The sequence below is a fragment of the Parus major genome, chromosome 4 (assembly GCF_001522545.3).
Source record: "Parus major isolate Abel chromosome 4, Parus_major1.1, whole genome shotgun sequence".
Classification (NCBI taxonomy): Eukaryota; Metazoa; Chordata; class Aves; order Passeriformes; family Paridae; genus Parus; species Parus major.
In genome coordinates this window covers 34432036-34453101 of record NC_031771.1, presented here as the reverse complement: position 1 = coordinate 34453101, position 21066 = coordinate 34432036, and the positions used below count along the sequence as shown (strand labels likewise).

The 21066-nt window shown below is 40.0% G+C and overlaps 1 protein-coding gene across 1 annotated transcript in view; it reads left to right on the top strand.

Moving 5' to 3' along the window:
* Positions 1-5103: 5103 nt before the first annotated feature.
* VEGFC (vascular endothelial growth factor C) overlaps positions 5104-21066 on the top strand; it is a 69708-nt gene continuing 53745 nt past the window's right edge. The window contains 3 exon segments of the mRNA XM_015624651.3: positions 5104-5328; positions 5330-5661; positions 5663-5834. Coding sequence (XP_015480137.2) covers positions 5104-5328; positions 5330-5661; positions 5663-5834 — 729 coding nt within the window.

Sequence of the window (21066 nt, the reverse complement as noted above, 5' to 3'; positions counted from 1 at the left end):
CTGTGTACTTCCTTTCAACCGTATCTATTGGACTGACTTTTGGTGTAATAATGATGTGTAAAAATAAATATTTTTGTTATGACTAAGTACAGTGGTCTGAACATGAGACTGCAAGACAAGAACAAATTTACTCTGTGGTTTGGACCTGAATCAATAAGAAATTGATTCAATATCCCTCAAAATATATGATATGTCCTATTGGCTCAGACAAACTATCTGTCTTGATTGTTTATCTATTTTTTTGTCTCCAACAGTTACAATTGAATATGCTTTTTAAGGAGAGCACAGTGACTGTCTTCTACTGCAGTCCATTTCCTTCATGCTTTTCCAGCATCTGTATTCATTGAATAAAGTATCCAACATTGGACTACTCCTACCTTTCACCCCTCCAGCTCCCTTTTACTTAAAAATCGTTTTCTGGTCCTGATGTCCAGAACTATGTCTGATGCATTTTTAAACCTCACAGTTTAAACCTCTCATAACAACAAATTCTAGAGGCTCCCTACCTGGTCTATCAAGGAAAACAAAAGAAAAACCCAACAAACCAACAAATCCAAACCAATATCAAACCCAAACCACAAATCTTTGGCAAAATCAGGGGAAACTGCATCTCTTTAAAGAAACAATTAGTTCTGCCACTGTTTTAGAAACTATATAGAAATGTGTCTTGCATTGATTTGAGACTGTCTTCCCCTGCTATTATACTACCAAATTTTGTAAATATAACTGAGAAGAAAAAGATTTTGAATATGTTATCTCATAGCTTGTCACTTAGAAAACTACCGCAGGAAGGTATGTATCATGCTAAGTGTTTGTATGTTTAGTGGTCATGTGTTGTTAGCTCCTAATATTTTTGTTGAATCTAAGACTGTTTATTTAGTGACATATCTTCAGCTATATACAGTTTAGATTGTGCACAGCTTTCAGTTAAGAGGCAGCATAAATTTCCCATCAGTCATTTTTTTGTTTATAGTCAGAAGTTGTAACAATGAACATCACCAGTTTACAGGATGCTAAATTAATATTAACAACCTGTTGTTATGTGAGACCTTACATTACAAGAGGGAAGAAAAACTATGGTAAGGAGAAAAATCCTAATGTAAGTCAGCTGGATAAAATTTGTGCTAGGGCTTTCCTCATTCTAAGCTTTAGAGATATGTAATTTGCTTTGGCTAATTCAAACACTTTTCTTGAGATGCAGCCTGGAGCTGTTCATTTTTGCATTATACTAACCTCTTATTATAGCAAGGGTTGGATGGGTTTTACACTACTGAGGTCATTTAGTCTGTAACACAGAGAAATTCTAATGTTAGATGGCAATGGTTTTGATTTTAACAGTTTAAAAAGGGAATCCCTGAGAACAAAGAAATCCCAATAATCCTGTAATCCTTGAATATCAACTGGTGTCAAAAAGCTGACTACTAAGGATTCTTGTCTTGTTAATTAATTTTCAAAAGGGACCAACTTTTATACAAAACAAAAGAGAAATTTCTGGATAACAAAGTGCAGGCTGCTAGGTTAAGCATTGCAGAAAATGATCTTGCAGCAATGATGTCTTTCTCATTGAAGCAAAGTTATTTGTCCTGGCAATAATGCGAATGAATGGATAAAACTACATTTCAGGAGTCCTAGCTGGAAGTTTGGTGCAGAACAGTTTCCCATGGGGTTTTACATATGAGTATGTCTGATCAAAGCCAAGGAAAATACTTCAGTAGCTATTGATGATCTCCAAGCCACCATGCTTATATCCTTTCCTAGGATTATGTAAGGAAATACTAAATGAGGGCCTGTACCAAGAAAAAGATGTGCTTTTGATGAGTGAGGAAGGACATTACTCTCAAAATCAGTAAAACTGGCAGTACTCCTAAATATTTCCATTAAATTATGTTTTATACAAATAAGAAAGGCAAAGAAGTGGACTACAGCCTCAAATCCACTGTACCCTCCTTTTTCAGTAGCCAAGTCTACTGTAAGGTTGGTTACTCTGAGTAGATGAGCAATATGAAAAGAAATGTGTAATAAAACTTTGGGTTGAATGATTCAATGGGAGAAAATGGATCAGTGAACAGTTGTGTTCAGTTTGGCACTGAATCTGAATTACCTTTTCTTTTTTTTTTTTCCCTAAACATTTATAGGTAATTTACGGTATCTGCATCAGATATTGATAGATCTGCATCAGACATTGATCAATACCCTTTTTCTGGTTTTTTAATCATGAGAGGAAATATGGTGGAGTCCCATCTGTAAAGGAACTAAGGAAGCTTACTTAGTGCCTTCATCTTTTGGGATGATTCCAGAATGGCACTTCTACAGCCTTTTGAGTTGCTGCACACAAGGAGCAATGTTTTCTACTTTTGAGTTTTCCATTAAATATAAATTCCACCGAAACTTACCAGCAAGACTGGGTGTATTAAAATAAAAACCATGGTATATGATTTTAACTTTTCAGTATGGCTCTGTCTGTCTGTTTAATAGGAGCATGAAAAGGAGACTGCTTTAAACCAAACATATTAATTGAAATATAAAAATAATGGAAATTACATTCTGTAAAAAGAAAACATTTGTTAGCATTTAATGCTACATTAAGAAAGTAAATCTCATTATGAAAGCATGCTACTGATTTTTCTTGCTGCTCTTAACTCTCTTCTGTTTCCAACTCGGCTCACATTTCTTGCAGTGAGTTTTCACACTGCTAACAAATGGATAGGAAACAGGCATTGAAATGCCATGTTTCAGAAGCAGAATGTATTTGAAAGGAACACATTGGGTATTTCTAGATACAGGAGAGGAGTGTTCTTGGCAGATGTACATTACACCAACTTGAACAAGGAATTGGGGCCTGGATTGTTAAAACAATATTAGAGAATTAATTTGAAAGAATCTCACTTCTGACATAAAAATTGTGTTTTTAATTTTCAACAGTAGCTACTGTTGTCATTGAAGCATATAGGGCAATAAGATCCAGACCTGTCACTATTAGGATATCTCTTTAGTCATCTGTGTTTATAAGGTCACTGTTAGTATACACAGTGTCACTTAGAATTTTAAATTATTTGTCCTGTAAGCTGATTTCTACTTTATTTGAAAACAAGAGGGGAAATATTAACCATTAGGTGGTGGAGAAAGTACAAAATATATTTTAATTTGTTTACCTTTAAATTAGCCATCTTTAATGGGATGGAGAGAAATACAGTATAGATTAAGGAAAACCTTGTTGTGCCAGAGCCAATGGAATATTTATGTCTGTACACAGAACATATAAACTACCATAGATTTCAACCACTTTCTTGTTAAAACTTTGATTAGACTGAGACTTGAGCCGCCATGACTATGATTACTAGCTTTCAATTATGACACTTTATACTTGCTATACAGGGCAGTTGGTAGAAATGCTCTATTGCATAAAAGCCTTTGATCCCATGATGGATGTTCCATGAATTGTGGGGGAAGAATGAAAGTGCTGGAGAACTGGGGAAATAAATAATGAAGCCAGCTGATATTATGATGGCACAGCAGGAGTGGTATGTTTCATCCTGTTTTGTGATTTAGTTACGCGGCTTCTCCTTGCACAGCACTCGTTTATTGAAATAATTATCTGTGCATGATTTGTCAGGCAGGTTTTAATAAAGTGCTGCAAAAGAACTTCCTCTCCATACCAGTCTGTGGTACTTTTGAGAGGTTTTTAATATGTTTAAACTCAAATCAGTAGTGCTGTATTTCTATTTAGATGGATTTTGCATCCTGGACTATGGTCTCTTTAGGCTTTAATCCTATGCTTTGATCTGAAGCGCTGTAAGGGTCCAGTGAAGAACAATGGTCTTTTTAATTTATGTATGCTATTTTGTATCTTCATAGCTGTTCTGTTTAACTTCTACCCCTGTCCTTATTTCATTGCTTTACTCTGTCTTGAAAGTATTTAGAAAAACATTAGTGCTTCAATAATTTTCTAATGACTATACAACCCTCCTAAAATACAGCTCTACTTAAACTATAGATTTCATTGTGATTGCAAATGAAGTGATTGCTTTCTAGCATTAAACTAATTGTGTTGCAGCATGCTGAAATACCATCTTGGAAATTATAACAAATAAATCAAAAAAACAAGGAGGTACCTGGAAGCCTGCTAGAGACACCTTTATGTATAACTTCCAGAATGTCACTCCCAGAATAGTAACATAATGGGATTCCCAAAGAATAAGAGCAGTGTAATATGAGCAGACTGCCAGCATCTAATCAAGGCAGTTAGGGATCTGCCCTCTCACTTGGTTCCCATACAGTATAATTACCAAAAGATGTACACAAGTTATGCAGAAAACAAATTAGAAGCTTTTTAAATATTTACACAAGGTTCAATAATCAAGCAAAACGAGTATAGGGAATATAACATTTTCCTTTTGCATAGCTGAGTTTTGAGCAGGATGTAGAGTGTTACTTTGAAAGCAATGTACATTCTTTTTAAACATAATCACAGTGTAACTGGAATACAGGATCTGTGCTCAGTTTCATTTAGGGCTCTGAATGGGGTGTTACTTCTCTTTGAAAACAGCTCTAAAATGTTATTGATTGGAAGCCTACAAATAATTATGGTGTTCTTTGGATCACTGTTTCTAACATGGCAAAATCTTTTTTTCTGCAGCCAAAAATAGCTGCATACTGTCTTAAGTGAAGCTGCCAACACTGCTCAACAAGTAACTGATTAGGAGTCACAGAAACTTTCTTGCACGATTTGTCTGCGTGAGTTTTACCGAACTTCCACCCCTTGGCTTCCGAGCCAAATTAAACGAGCCGGGCACTTTGCTTTTTCCTCGGGGCTAGGACCTGCCGCGGGCTTCATCTTCGCGGAGCCGAAGCTCGGGGCTGGAGGAGCCCAGCTCTGCGGGACGGGGCGCGTTCGCCTCCCCCTCCCGGCAGAGCCGCGGCTCGCCCCGGGCGGCCTCTTGCCCGCCGTGCGGAGCGATGGCTGCCCGGGGCGCCAGCGGCCGGCGGCGCCGCCGCGGCAGCCGCAGAGGCTGGAGGAGGAGGCAGAGGTGGCGGAGGAGGAGGAGGAAGGCGGCCGCCGGCCCCTCTCGGCGCGCAGAGGCGCAGGCAGAGGGCGCTTTCGCCATGCGCGGCCGCCGCCGCCGCCGCGCAGCCCCAGGCGCCGCGCACCCCCCGGCCGCGCCACCGCTGACAGGCGTCCGCACAGAGCGGCGGGCGGAGAGCGGCGGGACCCCCGGCACCGAGCCCCCGCGGCACCGAGCCCCCGGCCCGGCCCGGCCCGGCCCGCGCGAAGGGATCTCCCCGGGTGCTGCTGGACGCTCGGTCCCGCTCTGCTGCTCCCTGGCTCTCTCCCTCCTTCCCTTCCCTCCTCCTCCCTCTCCTCTCTGCGCTTTCCACCTCCCCTGCTCCTGAGTGAGCGCAGCCTCGGATGTCCGGTTTCCTGGTGGGTTTTTTACCTGGCAAACTCTGGATAACTTTGGTGAGAATTTGCAAAGCGGCTGGGAAAGTTGGGAACTTCCCCTGCCGGCGCATAGGAGCTGCTGCTACCGCATCTTCTCCATCCCACGGATTTTACTGCCTTGGATATTGCGAGGGGAGGGAGGGGGGAAAGGACAGCGAAAGAAGGGGGGAGAGGAAAAAAAGGAGCCTCATAATTTCGGCAGCATTTGTCCGACTGCCCCGCTCCGCGCCCGCTCTGCCATCCCTGCACCATGCACTTGCTGGAGGTGCTCTCCCTGAGCTGCTGCCTGGCTGCCGGTGCCGTGCTCCTGGGACCCCGGCAGCCGGCCGCTGCCGCCGCCTACGAGTCCGGCCAGGGCTACTACGAGGAGGAGCCCGAGGCGGGGGAGGCAAAGGTAAGCCCGTGCCCCCGCTGTAGATGCCAGCTCGCTCCTCTGGGCATGTAGCTGCGACTCCCTCTGAACAGACTGCTTGGGAAGTCCACCAAAGAAAAGATGTGGGAGAAGCCTTTTGAAGCGGAGGATTGCTTAAAAGCGGGGGAAGGAATTTTTTTAGAAGCGTCTTGAGTTTTTGGGGTTGTTGCAGGGTGGGTGGGCTGCACGAGGAACAACTGCGTTTACAGAGACCCGCGAAACACCTGATGAGCAGCGGCAGCCCGCGGGCTGCGCTCCCGCCGTGCAGCGGGGACTGCCCGCAGCGATCCCGGCTCGGCCGGGGGCAGCGGCCCTCGGGCTGCGGCTGCTGCCGGCCCTGGCAGCTGGGGCGCGGGCGCCTCCGAGCGGGGTCCGGAGCTGGGGAGCGCCGAGGGAGGGCGGGCTGAGAAACGCTCAGGGGAGCAGCTGGGCACAAGAGCCAAGCGGCCAGGGAGGCGTGGGAGGACGATGACAACAAAACCCTAGACTTTCCATTTGTTGAAAAGCCTCTTGGAGTTACTGACGCTTTGGGTGAGCTGCTGCTGCGTGACAGAGTTGACGGGAGGTGTAAGGTGACACTCCAGTCTGAAAACCTTAGTTCTGCCCAGACGCATGGCGAAGGTTGGGCTTAAATTCTCGGATTCCAGACACAAATACTTAAAATTCTCGGTTAATTTTTGTTTGCATATTAAGTTTCGTAACATAAAACTCAAGTACCTTTGGTACTTGTGGTTATGCAGTTCCTGGTATGCTGATGCGTAAAAAAGATGCATAGTGTGTGGTTGTATAAGCATGTGGCATTGTTAGGAAGACCTTTGATGTCTGTCTTACCCTCATCTCATTGTTTTGAAGATTTCTGACATACTTATTGAAAGCAATCATGACCTTGCTCATTCATTATTCATTTCACTGTGGGTCAGGGAGGGAGTTGTGTGGATTAAATTTAAACTAATATTCTGATTTTTTTTCCCCCCCTCTATGCTGTTTGTTTTACTGATTAAAAGTTTGGGACATTTTACTGTAACTATGTGGGAAGTCAAGTTTTGATAGTACACATTAGCTGCACTTCAGGTATGCACACTGTTGTACACCCTACATTGTACACAGAAGTCAGACTTTCATACTTTTCAAATAGTAATCTGCATGGAAAAGTTGATTGATTATACTGTAGTCTCACTTAAAATGTTTTAACTACAGCTGAATGCTTACATTGCAATATTCTTAGTGCTGATACGCTATCAGTGATTGAATTGCTTAAAAGTCTATAAAGTGTTTTTCACACTTAAAAGTAGGAACACAAAATCCATTCAGCTAGCCACTCTTACCACTTAGACTATTAATAAACAATAAAATAAAAAAAAAAGAAAAAAGAAAAAAAAAGAAAGTCAAAACTTAGTGAAGGGTAAAAATACCTCAACTCCTTCCAACCCATGACTGTAAGTCAGTTATTTACTGGGTAAAACTGGTGTTTGAGTTGTAAAGCCTCAGAATACCTTATGCTGGAAAAGTAGAAAGAATCCAAACTGGAGCACAGCACATATTTTGTGTACTTAGACTGCTGAGGTAGAACAGTTGATAGGGAAGGTACCCTCCTCAGCTATGCTTTGCATTCCCATACATATGGTGTGGAAAGTTACTCTGTTTCTCGAAGAAACCTCGAAGTCTTTGGGAGTTGCCACTGTAGCACATTGTGTATAAGTGCAAGTGCTCCCTGGAAAAAGAGGAACTGTCAGCAAAGTAAAGGAAGGAAAGGTCAAGAGACCAGGCAGTGGGATAGCATGTGTTAAGCAATTACGTTCATAGGAAAACGTTTTTGTGCCTGACTACTGCTGAGTAGTAAGTGGAGAAAGACTCTGGATCCAAGCAGACTTAGTCATGTTGGAAGTCTTTAGCTGTGAGTTTGTTGCTTTTGTTGGAACTGTTTGAGTGAGTACTGCACATATTTGTTTCTGTGAATGTTGAGATGAGTATCTTAAGTAATTATGAAAGGATTAAATAAGTAAACTGCAAGTAATTGTTTCAAGGAAAATATGATTGTATTGTCAGTATAAAGTCATCTGCTTGAACTTTGTTAACTTCAAAGAAGTTCATAGATGTTATGTTTTTACTTCCCATCAAGATGCCATGCTGCTGCATGTTAAACTGATGCCTAAGCGCAAGTCATGCAGGCCTTTGGGTCAGCTCTTAATACAATGTATTTATTTCTCTCCACTCCTATTTTAAGAGCTTTAGAAAACACTTTAAAAAGTGTGAATGAAGTTGAGGCTCCTCCAGCATAGGAGGAAAAGCTGTCCAGAAAATAGGGGTATTGTGTTTTTAAGCAAGTAATTGTCACGTATTAAACTTGTCTAGAGATTTGCAGTGACTTGGAAGTGTTACAGATATAAATAGTAGTAGTTCTTCATACACAGCTCTTGCAAGGGCACGTTCTGCAGCAAGTGGGCACTGATAAGCTTGTGCAACACTGCCTCATCCCTCTCCACCCCTACCCCCCCACCCCTACTCTTTTTTTTTTAGCCTAAGGCTAAAGTTCGTTATTTAACAGGCTTTCAGGGCCCAGATTAATACATTTCAGCTGAACTGTCAGCTCAGTGGGATGGGAATGAGCCCTGCCCGTAAATCACCTCTTGCGGATTTCCTGCAGCGCAGGGGGCTGTCCCGACGAGCTGACCCCCTGGCAGCCACACCCCGGCCCTGCCGGCGGGGCAGGAGCGCAGCCCCGGCCCCCTCTCTCCGACGGGGTGCCTTGTTGCGGAAGGCAGGCTGGTGCTTCACATGCCTCTCTGCTCAAGGAGGGCCCGGGGAATCAGCCCTCCTGGCACACATTTCACGCCCTTTGGCAGGGACCCGCCGCCCCGCAGGGATGCTCGGAGCAGCTGCAGCAAGGGGAGGGTGAGCTGTTTTACCACACCGGTGGCTTGAAACTTTAGCTGATTGTACTGTCTTTGACTGTTTTAATAATTCTTATGTTTGGTCTCTGGCTTTTGTTCTTTAGGTAATTTTGAATAGGGGATGTTGGGTGAGTATACGCTGTATACCTGGGAGAGTATTATTTAAAATAAATAAACAACTTCTTATTGTTTGTTTGCAGAAAGTTTAAAAATGAACTGAAGGAACTACGTGGGCATTCTATGCGGGAATTAAACTTAAAGTTATTGAAATGAAGATGTGGCAGTAGCATGTATCTAGACTTCATTAATGGCAATGAGATAACAATAGCAGGAATATTATGGTAACAATACCTGGAATGAAACTACACAGCTGGTGGGATTTGCCATAGCTGCACCATCGTTTTGTTGCAAAGTCTTTAGAATTATGTGGCTATGCAAAAGCAGTATTGGTCAATTGTCCCATGTAGTTCAAAAAGGTTTAAAACTATGTGCAAAGATTCTTAGTTTTGTATTGGAATGGGAACAGCAAATGAAAATGTATTTGTCTGTTCTAAAGTGCATCCCTAAAAAATTTGCTGGGGCCTTTTTACACAGACAGCAATAAAGTACAGGACGGTTTGTGCTGAGATTGTGTGATTTGGGTTATATGCAATGTAAATACATGTGCTTACTTGAGCTGCATTTTTCTTGGATGCTACCTGAGATACATCTTTTTAATTTTATTATTATAAAATTATTTGGAATCTGACCTAATGATGCAGTGCTGCTCAGTGATGGCTAAGAGAGTTCTATACTGTTAGTTAGTGGGAGTGTGAGGAAATGCAGAATGTCAGTTTCCCAGGTTTCCTGCTGTCACTGTACCTTCATGGCATAATCTCAAACCCATCAGTTTTATGGTCACCAGTGAGTTTATCAAGTGCCTTACTCTGTGTCCCATGCACAGGTGAGAGATGGGGCTGCCTTGTCTGTTCTGAAAACCAGTGCACACCTTGCTCCCTGTACTTGAGCAGTGCTCAATTGAGCATGTAGGGAGAAAGTTATTTTTTCCTGCTGCTGCTGTTTAGTCTGATGCAGATTTTCTTGTGTGTATGTGTGTAACCACTCTCTTTTCAGACACGTGAACACAAAAAGATGCTGGTCTTTTTTAGAAACATTATTTGTAGCAGATGCAACAGGATGAACATTGGCAGTGGTAATTATTTTAAAGACTAAGCAATGTTTCTGCAAACATAGATATTAAACTTTGGTCTAGCCTTTTGTGCGAGTAAAGCACAGGATTAAACTCAAAGAGCTCACTGCACTTTTTAGTTCTTGGAGTGCATTCCTGGGTGTCTAGTGTAGGCATTCTGGTGTGCCTGGGAGGGACTTCAGCTGTTTGTCAGCAGCAATCCCATGCATTTATGAAGGTTATAAAAAACTGTGGAGGTCATTTTAACTGCAGTGTTAGAGGCATACAGGAGGCATAAATCTCATCAAAAGTATTATTTTTATGCTCACTTAGGTTGTGTGTATTCAAAGTCTTGCCTGTTTTTCAAGGGTTTGTATTGACTTATTTTAGTAAAAACAAACCAGGACTTTGACTTCAGACTGTTGTAGCTGAGGCTGATGGTAATAATATTCTCTCATTCATACCCTGTATCCAGGATAGAAAGTCTGTTGAGAACCTTGTGTTCAGCTTCTCTTTTTTGGATGTGGTCAGTGATTCACTAAAAAAATTTCCTGGAAAAAGGGAATCCAACTAAAGTCACGCTGGTTTCCTATCAAATGTAATATCCTGTTTAATGTAAAAAAAAAAATAAATGTTACAACTGTTTGTAGAAGGAGTTATAAGAAATTCTGAGCAAGATTGTCCCAAGAAAGCTGCAAGCTCTTTCAAAGACTAAGTTGCATCTTAGGAGTTTTGTTTGGTAAAGTACTGAACTTTGCTTAGTGAGTAGGATAGGTATGATTGTTTTTGTAATCTATTATAAATGTTTATTACCTTTTAAACTTCACCTTAGTTCTGTTTAGAGTGATAATTTAATACCAAATTCCCCTCCATGTAAACATGTATCTACTTCAAAGACACTAATGGCCGCATAAATTGCACCAGCATTTTAATTTAAAACATTGATAACTTACAGGAGCGTGGACAATTGTTTGTTGAATTTTTCAACTTGTTTGTCTTGTTTTGTGTTTAGCTGTCTCCAGAAGTTCTTTTGGTGACAATAATTGTTGCTCTCCCTCTTCGAAGATTTCAGATTTTAGTTAGGAAATAGCTACACTGTAAATCATTTATTCTTCTATTCTTCCATTGTAATCATCATAATTTAATCCTTTTAGCTCAGTAGCAGTTTGTTGGGTTTTTTCTTTTGACATTTCCTGACTTGTCTAAGATACCTATAACTCCTTGTAAGTATTTAGTTGCCAGTGGAAGGAATAGATATTCTAGTAAGAAGTTCCTTTTTAGCAAAGTAACCAAGAGAAATGGTGTTTGGGGGAGGAGGAGAAAACATGGTGGAAAACTTCTGATTAGGAGAAGGAAAAAAATAATAGCACTTGGTGTATTTTGAGTCTTTATATTCTAGTCTTTACTGAGTGTAGATGAGTATGTTATTCTTCATTTAGTTACTAAGGCCATATATCACCTGCAGCCAACTTTTGGGGTCTTGATTATAGTTAACTTCAATAAAAAATGATTCCTTGGGGAAGTTAATGACATTAGTTACCTGACACTGCTGTCACCCTAAACCCTGTATTACTTCATACTGTTAACATAATGACTTTACCTACTCAGTTCTGATACATTGACCTTGAGAACACAGCTTAAAGACTGTTAAAGGCATTTTATAACTTGTTCCTTACTGAACTGAGCAGGATTTTTTATACTGGACAAGGGAAAATTCTGGTGAATAATATGAGAGTTTTTGGAAGGAGATGCCAGAAGATAACATTTGTTGGGAAGCAAATGACATGTGTATTTCTGTTGCTGTGAAGTGTGCCATCACCTGTGTTACTTCTCCTACCTTCTTGTGGCAGCACTGAGAAATAAGTAATTTAGGGAATCATGAAGAACAAAGTCCTTTACACCATTTTATGGTTAAATACTTTGATTTTCCTTACTCAATAGTTGTGTTCTGTTGAGAAAGAAAGAAGAGAGGAATTAAGCAGGAGGGTTAGCTTCTGAGAACAGATGCAACAATTGGCTATTTACTGATATTTTTCCCCAAAGATGACCTGTAATAACTCCCCCAACACAAGCATGTGTGGAAACTTCTAACATTTCTAAGATTTTTAGAAACAGTAGATGCCCCACTCTCATGCTGTATTTAGCATTGTTGTGGCCTCACCTGAGTTCTGTGTGCAGTTCTGAGCCCCAGAATGAATGCATCCCCTTGGATGCAGCCAGAGGGCAATAGAGCTGGTGATGGAGCTGGAAGGGATGGGGAGAGCAGCTGAGGACTCTCTAGCTTGGAGAGGAGTCTGAGGGGTGACTTCACTGCTCTCTCAGCTTTCTGGGGAGAGGAAGTTGAGAGAGAGGTGCTGATCTCTTCTCCCTCAGGTGCAGTGGTTGGATGCATGGGAGTGGTTAAAATTGCACCAGTGGAAGTCTAAACTGGACATTAGGAAGCATTTTTTACTGAGAGGGTGTTTAAACACTGGAACAGTCTTCTCAGAGAAGTAGTTGATGCCCTGAGCCTGTCAGTGTTTTGGGGGCATTTGGACAATGCCTGTAACAACATGCTCTATCTTTTGGTCAGCCCTGAAGTGGTCAGGCAGCTGGCCTAGATGATTGGTGTAGGTGTCTTCCAACTGAAATATTATATTCTATTTGAGATTGTTTAAAAGAAGCAAAACTACTGTTGTTGTCCTTCAACTTACTTCAACTGCCAAATTCAGCTGGCCAAATGTATTTGTGGTGAACTGCTCCAGCTGTCTAGAATGTACTTGTGGCATCAGTTACAGTATTTAGAGCCAAGAGAAAAACTGGCCAAGTGAGGCTTTACACCTTATCTGCTCGACTTACTCATGTTTGTGTAGACAATGAAATGTTTGGAGGGCTAGTTAGTTTGTTTCATGGGTGTATTTTTTTCAGAGGGAGAGAGAGAAAGTTAAAGCTGTAAACTTTCCAATCTGCGTAAGGAAAAGTCTCTTTGGTTTTCTTTGTTCCCTAAGAAAAAAAAAAAAAAAGGAGAGCATTTCTTGCCTCAGGTGTTGGAAGTAATTCTGAAAGGGTTTTGGTGGGTTTTTTTGGTAATTTTTTGTTGTTGTTGTTGTTTGATTTTGTGGGTTTTTAATTAATTTATTTTTTTAAATTAATTTTTTAAGTAATCTATTTTCTTTTAAAATGTTGCCTTTGGAGCCTTGTGAATTTACCAGTCTTGACCTGTTGTTCTTCTTGACTAACAACTGCGAAGTGTTGCACACTATGTGTCAGCTTTGTGACTGCTGTGAGTTGGAGGCTATGGTGATACTATAATAAGTTTCACTGGAAGTCAAGGACAATGCTTGTGTTTTGTACTCCTAAAAGGATAATTCTTTATTTGGTGTGCTGCTAAGGAGAGAATCTCTGCTTAATCGCACACTCACTATTACTTAGAATATACCACCCCTATTTCTTCTTAGAAATAATGAACTTAAATCATTCCAGGTCTACATATTTTTAACTACCCACAGATGCACTTGACAGAAACATAATTGGCCTGTAAAAGTAATAATATCAAGAGTCTTGGTGGAGATATTAGTATTATTTTTATAGAATTGCTACTTATGGTTAGATCAGCAGTGCAGCTAACTGTGAAAGGAAAATATAAAATAAACTTGTGAGATGATGCCTTATTGAGTTGGTCCCTTCCCTAGGGACAGATGTTTCCAAATTAAAACAGAGCCTGGGGACTTCCTCTTCACCCCACCCTCTCTCCAGCACATCTTGCATAATGGGCAGAGCGCTGCTGCAGCACAAATACAACAATTTACTTTGTTTCATTTGACTTATAAATGTTTAAATATTCGTGTTAAGCATTCAGTATCTCTGCCACAAGGATGTTTTTAGTTTTACCTTCTTTAATTCATTAGTACTGAAATATTTGTGATTTGGAGGAAATGAGATGATCTTGTTAATAAGCAGGCCTGCACAGTAGATTTAGTAAATACAGAGAATATTTTTTTTTCCAGAAAGGACAATTACTTTGACTTTCCAGTTGGATGTTGTTCTGGGTGGTTAGAGAAGGGCAAAATGTTGGTTTATTTAAAAATACCAAAATCTTGTTGTGCAACCCACAGGGCACGGCTTTCAGGAGAACATTAATAGCTGCTAAAAGTCCCACTGACGTGAGGCCCAATACGGTGGGTATTGGCATGTGTCCTTTGTAAAGTTTAGCTTTGTCTAAACTGCCAGCCAACAGAAGCAGGAGGCTCAAAATCCAATTCTCCAAGGGTTTCCTTGCTTGCTGGAGTGTCAGTGATGCTGAGTTTGTGCCTTCTGCCTTGTGTTCCCAGGCACACTCTGAGAGATGAGAACTTTTTTGAACACTTGCTTTGGAGTGGTCTGGGCTGTTTTTTGTGGCTCAGCAGAGCCCAGCAGGTGAGCAGCTCCTGGCTACCTCAGTGCAATTTGTTTCAGCTGCCGGGAATGCCATGTTAATAGTACTGGGCACATGAGAATGTCCCCTGAGAGGGGTTCAATGTTTGTGTGCCGAGGGAGGCAGTTTAAATTAACAGCTGGACTCAGACTGAGATCAGACCACCTTAGAGTGGCAAATTGGTTGATAAAGGGCTGCCTACAATTATGGCTCTCTCCAAGATTGTGGTGCTCAAGTCAGATGATAGGCAGCCTGTACAACTAAAAGTTGTAAAGTCTTTTGTGATAAAATGTTTTTTATCCAAGAAGAGCTGCTGATTTCTCTCTGATTATCAGTTATGAAAATTATGAAGATTTTTAAGATTAATATTTTTATTTTTTTTTTGTCCTTGTGGCAGGTGATCAAATCACTAAAAACAAATAAAGGAGTAAAAATCTGTAGAGGAGCTCTGAAGTACTTTCCTTTTTGAAATGTATGTGGATGGGCTGTAAAGCAGTAAAAGCACAATGAACCATGAATTTGGAACAGGAAGTAGGGGAAGGAGCAGAGAAGAATTTTCAGAGGGCAGGGCCATGCTTCAAAGGAAGGAAGAATTAGGCTGTTCTATTGCATCAGGTAGAACTAAAGATTTAGGCAAACTCTAAATTGAACAGTCACTACTAATCTGGATTAACAGCATAAAAAGACTCTTTGTAGTAATGAAACTCTTTGAATATCTTAGCTAGCAGTTTCAGAAAATTAATGAAATTTTCAAATCCTCATCTCATATGACAGATGAATGATCTCTGTTTTCACTTTGAGCCTGTAAGTTGCTGCTTTACTCCATGATTAGTTGGTTTATTCCATATATATATATATATAGAGTATTGAAGTCATACAAGAGTAGAAGAATATGTCTAGCTGGTCAGACAAAATGCCTGATTAGCCCTATATGCCATTCTCAACAACCTTGTTGGAGAGCCCGTGCTGCACAGACACTGAACTTAAACCCTGTGCCCCACTGATGTAGCAGAGGATGATTGCGGAGTGATGATGGAAACCTCACACAGAGTGCATCATGAGAAATGATCTGTCCCATCTTCCCCCTGACACACCCTTCTCCCCAGCTGCTTCCAGGTGAAGGCTGCCCTTTAGCCACAGCCATGTCTAGTCCTGTAAGAAGACAGCACTCAATGAGTCCTGCCCCAAAACGTTCCTTTTTTTTAATCCTCGATCATGTGAGCTGCCCTGACTGATTCACCTGTAGGGAGCTGGTTGCACAGCATCCAGCTGATTTGTCCTCAAACCACCTCATGGAAATGTTTTGGGAGATTTCTATTCCAAGGGTTGTTCCTTCACCCTTGCATCCCACAGACCACACTCAGGATAAATACCTGGTGTGTCAGCATGTACCTGCTGCTCACTCCTTGGCCAGCTGGGGACTTTTGTTAGAAAACTCAGCAGCAGGCATTTGTAGAATCCCCAAACTCATCATGTTTGTGAAAGGGCAGCCATGGCAACATGCACCTGGCTACAAGCACTCTTCTGGTCTTCCAGTACCTCTTAGTACTTTTTGGCTGGCCTTCTTTTCTTTTTATTTATGCCCTTACCATCCAAGGCCCTGCCAAATTACAGGATCTGCTTGACAACCTCCTTCTGAGCAGAGAAATGGAAAAGTGTCACTACATGCTGACAGGCTGTTGGCAGCAGCTTGTGGACTTCCTTGCCTTAAATGATGGGGTGTGTGTGTGTTATTTCGTTTTCTTTAATAGCTTTCAGTTGACTTTTCTCCAGGTGCTCGTTGGGCCCACAGAAGCTTTTCACATCAACACTTTTCTGTATCAACAAGTATGCCTTTAAGTGGATGTTCTGTTTACTATACATAATAGTAAATTCAAAAAAAACCCAAACAAAGGCTCAAGACAATGAAAAGATTGGTTCTGACACCTGCTTATTGAATATGAAACTTCCAGAGTCCCTCCTCTGGACAAGGCAGGGAGCAATTCTGTCCATACCACTTTTGGTTTTATTGAGTCCCCCTCTTCACTGTTCTTTTTCAGACTAAAGATCTTTTACCTATGTGACCTGCTTTTTGAAATAAAACTGTTCTTTACCTTTGATCACCTGAATTCATACCTTCTTAAATCTCTTTAAAACTGCAGAGCAAGGAGAGGGGAGAAGTGCACACAGGATTCCATATGTGGTACACAACATATGTGTGTAGGGACACAATGATGTTTTGTTCTCTTTCCTAGTAATTCCACTTGTGTATTTGTTTTAAAAAGTGTGTCTTGATATGCCAGTATTTTGTAACATGTCAGACATGAGTATGATTAAAATGCCTCCTTTAAAGAACTACCCATATTTATACTGAAGAACAGGATGGGGGAAGGCATTTCATAGTTATTACTACTTCCTCAAAATTCACATAAAAGCTGTTCTTAGGGGCCTGTTTCAAGATGATGTATGATTATTTAAACTTTTGTGTTCATTATGCTTTTAATGTGTTTTTCTGCCTGCCACATGTGCACAGTAAGAGATTTAATGGAACTAGCTATCTTTTGAGTTATAAACCATAAGCTGTATATTTAATGTCCTTAATGATTTTTCATTAAAAATGAGATGTGGTCTCAGTGTGATATGTGAGATATGTCAGCAGTCTTGCAAAGGCTGTTTATGCCTGCTAACAGCAAGATGTTACTGTCAGACAAGATTTGTGAGGGCTTGGTTATGTGCACTAATTAGGTGCATATGACCAAGCAAATTTTAAAACCTGCCCATGCTTGCAAATTTTTAGATAAATGTCAAGCCTAGCCTTAAGCATAAGAATATAGGAAATACCCCACTGGGACAAAGCAATGGTTTGCCTAGGCAAAGTGCCCTTTGTCATGTCAGCAGCACGTGCTGTTCTGTTTAAGGAGAATATTTGGACTTAATCAGTTTCTGCACTTCCCTCCCCTCCTACTCACCTCACATGCACAGTTATTGGATTGAGGATATTAGAAGACATGCCTCTGCCTCTTCAGTACCTCTTTAAGGATGTCTTGTGCTAAGTGTGGTCTGTTTTCATACTGGAGATGCTGTGAGCAGTTAGTAGATTCTGAGCTACATCAGGCCAGGATGGTGCTGGTTTGGGGGGCAGTGGAATGTCTTTGATTTTGTTGACTTGCAATGTGTGTAAAGACTTATTCTACAGTTAATATTGATTAATATTCTAAGATTTTTAATTTGAACCTTGTGTGTTACATAGGCACAGAAGTTATTTTCAGCACTTGAGGAAAAAAAATAGGATTTAATTTGAGGGTCTGGGTTATATGTCCTTAAATTTTTGAAGACCAAACTTAAAAAAAAAACCCCACCATAAATGGGTCATTTAATTATTTAATTCTGTATTTCAATCAAATAAAAATTTCATTCGTTCTTATATTTGTGCCAGTCAGAATGACTGAGTGCATTGGCAGATTTCTCTCACCCTCTTGCTTAAGAAATTGATTTTATTTTCATCTTTAGACCTTTATTAAATGTGTGGTATCTCTTTAGTCGCTGTCTGCCTGTGGCTTTTGCTATCCTGGGGAAATATTTTCCCTCTAGGTCAAAATTAAAATCTATTGCTCTTTTGAGGTGTTTATGGTGCCTGAAACCCTTATTAGGGATTTATTCGTAGGAAATTGCATATTCCAAATGCCATTTGATGAACAGTAGTGTGGTGCTGAGTACAGGGGCAATCCAGGAGAGCCTTTCTCTTGATGCCCTACTCCATAGAAAAGTGCAAGAACAGTTGAAAGGGTATTTAGAGGAAGGTGGTGGAGTTGGGTCACAAATTTCCCTTAATTCCCTGTTCTCATCTTCTAGGAGGAGGGAGAAGATAAGGGAATTAAGAGAAGCCCTTCAGATAAAGATTTTATATTGTGAGCTTTAGCAGACATTAAGTGTTACCCCTTTAGAAATATTGGTACTCGTCTGAAGAAGATTAAGTCACCTGGGGTTAGAATTTTTTTTATTTTTTTTTTTTTATCCTTGTATTGGTTGTTCCTCCTGTTTTGTGATATAGGGACACTTTTTCCTTCTTCTTCACTAGAAAAGTACCATGTTCTGCTGTATTTGAGAAATTTATGCATCTTGCCGGAGGTCCCATTGAAGTGTATTTTTTTAAAGCCTTTTTGTTATAATAGAGATATTATCTAACAAGGGAGATGTTGATTAAAATTGAAGTTCTTCTGGACAATAACATTTTTAAATTTTAAATATTTTTTGATATTTGTGCCAACCTACTGATTTCTGGTTTTGTTCTGCATACTTTATTACAATTGTGAAAACAATTACAATTGTATTTAGTTTTGATTTTGTTCTTTACTTCCTCAAAAGCATTGGTATGTGTATTAGGGGTCATAAAGCCCCTAATTTAGACTATTTAACATGTATTCTTGGAAAGACTTAAATTTTCGTCATCACTATACATATTTTTTTATCTTTAAACTGCCTAATGAGAAAGCTATTAAAAAAGCTTTTTCTGAACCAGAGTAGATTGTGTTCATTAGATAATTAATTTAATCAGAATGGGAATTTCCTTTTCACTTTGAGTTAGTGCAGTAGTGAAAAATTTAAAGTGCAAAGTTTTACTAAGATGCAAAATTAATTGCTTATCTTAAAAAACTTGCGCTGATACCTCAGCAGCAATCTTAAAAGAAAAACTGTATTAATAAATGAAAGAAAAATGGAATTAGTGACTTTGATAATTCTTAAAGTAACTGAAATTCATGTTTCAAGTAAAGTAACTGAATTTCATACAGAATTGCTCTAATCCATTGCTTACCAATTTTCCCATCTGCTTTCATAAAATCAGAATTAGTTTTGCAACCAGCCTCCTGATACTCTGATATGAAAGTGCTTTAGCTGGGCTGCAGCAATGGCTTCAAAGTCTTATAGAAGATTGAAAGAAAACAAAGAAGAAAACCCCACAACCTCTCTGACTGTAGCCAGCGAAGATCACAACAGTTTGACAAGTTTCTACTATCCTCTTTAAGGTCACTATAATATACAGAGCTGTACCTTGGAAGGACAAATTGTTTTATTCAATTATTTTTTCTTACTGAGTTTGCAGTGTTTTTACTCAAGTTGTCTAAAATACATTAGTTTTCTAGTATAATTATGCTCTGTAAACAAAACTGACACAAAGGTGTAATTGACTATTCCTGCCTGGGTCCAGCCCTAGTTGTTGAAGAGTTGTGTTGCATGTGAGTTGTGGAAAGTACTTTGGCAGAAAAGGTGCTCCAGCCAGAAGCCTGTCCCTGTTCTCCTAGTTCTTTCTCCTCTCTCTACATGCATTGGAAAGCTTGTAGTGGGAAGTACTCCTTTTGGTAGCAGCATGGATTTATGCTGGATTTACAGTAACTGTGCAACAGTTCATTTATGAGCACTTCAGGTAAATTTCTTCTAGTGGCTGATCTTGCTTTACTGTGTAGCAAAATTAAGTAAGAGTAGTTGTGTACCTGGATGCAGTGTTTCACAAACTCATCCTCATGAACCCTGACTACCAATGTGAAGATTATTCTAATAAAACTGTCTTCTTCATTTAATCTGTGTAGGTAATAAGGTTCTTATTAGCCAAGCTAATTTCACTGGTTTAGCTTTTTTTTTCTTTTTTTCCCCTCCTTACATACATATAAAATGCAGCAATATTGAAGTGGAGGGCTGGTAATTCTGGACTGATTGCTAATTTAATTAGTTAGCTATGCTTCCTGCAGAACGTGGCTCAGAAAGAACTATGAAGCACCAACTCAGGTTTCTTTGTGATTGGATAGTAACTGTGGTTGTGTTCTGTGTAGCGAGAAAGTGATCTGGCTAATGATATAATTGTAAACAGGTTAATTTTTGCAACAAATTCCATGTAGTTCATGAGCAGATAAACTTACATTGACAATTTTCAAGACTGTCCATTGGTGGGTTGTTTATGTTGAGCGAATTATTTCTGCAGAAATAACTAAATTACCAGAAGGACATATATATATTATTTGTCTTTTACTTTGTACTTGGACTTCCAGTGACACAAGTTTGGTGTCTGGGAATCTTTCTCTTGCTATGATATGAAGATTTATTATCAATGCCTTGCTGTCACTCCACATAAATAATATGTTAGACTAGAGCCAAGATAAATCTGGTAGTGCTGACAGGCATTGCAGTCACAAATGTATAAAGTATATGAATATAAACACTACAGCTTGTTACTTCAGTAAAAATAAAGCATTCAGAATTTGGACAGTGCTAATGTTAAATGTTTTTTTGTAGTGTTTAATGTTTTTTCTGATATACTTCTGATACTCGTTGGAGTTACCTGATGTTTAGGGACTTTGAAAAGATAAACAAAAATGCCTGAAGCTGTATTGTCCAAATCTAGAGGATGGCCTACAGCCTTCTACTGTAGAAGAACTGGGCTGGGAAGAAGCACCAGCCTAAGTGCTTCCACTTAACACCCTCACTTCAGCCCGTGAATTACATGTTGAACCTAATTTGAGGACTATGATTTGATACATAAGCTGTTCCAGCTGAAGAGATAGAAGCCTGTGTCTCTGAAGACCTTTGGGTGTTTTTTGCTCATTCAAGGCTGCTTTACTATTTACTGTAAATAGTAAAGTAGTTGAGGGGACAGCAGGCTTCTGTCCTTTAATATTCTTTGACCTGTGTTCTTGAGCAGTTCCTGTGTTTTAAATCTGTCTCTAGTTTCTCACTGTTTTCTCCACATCTTGCTTCTCATCTTCATCAAACTATGAAATAATCTGATGTCTC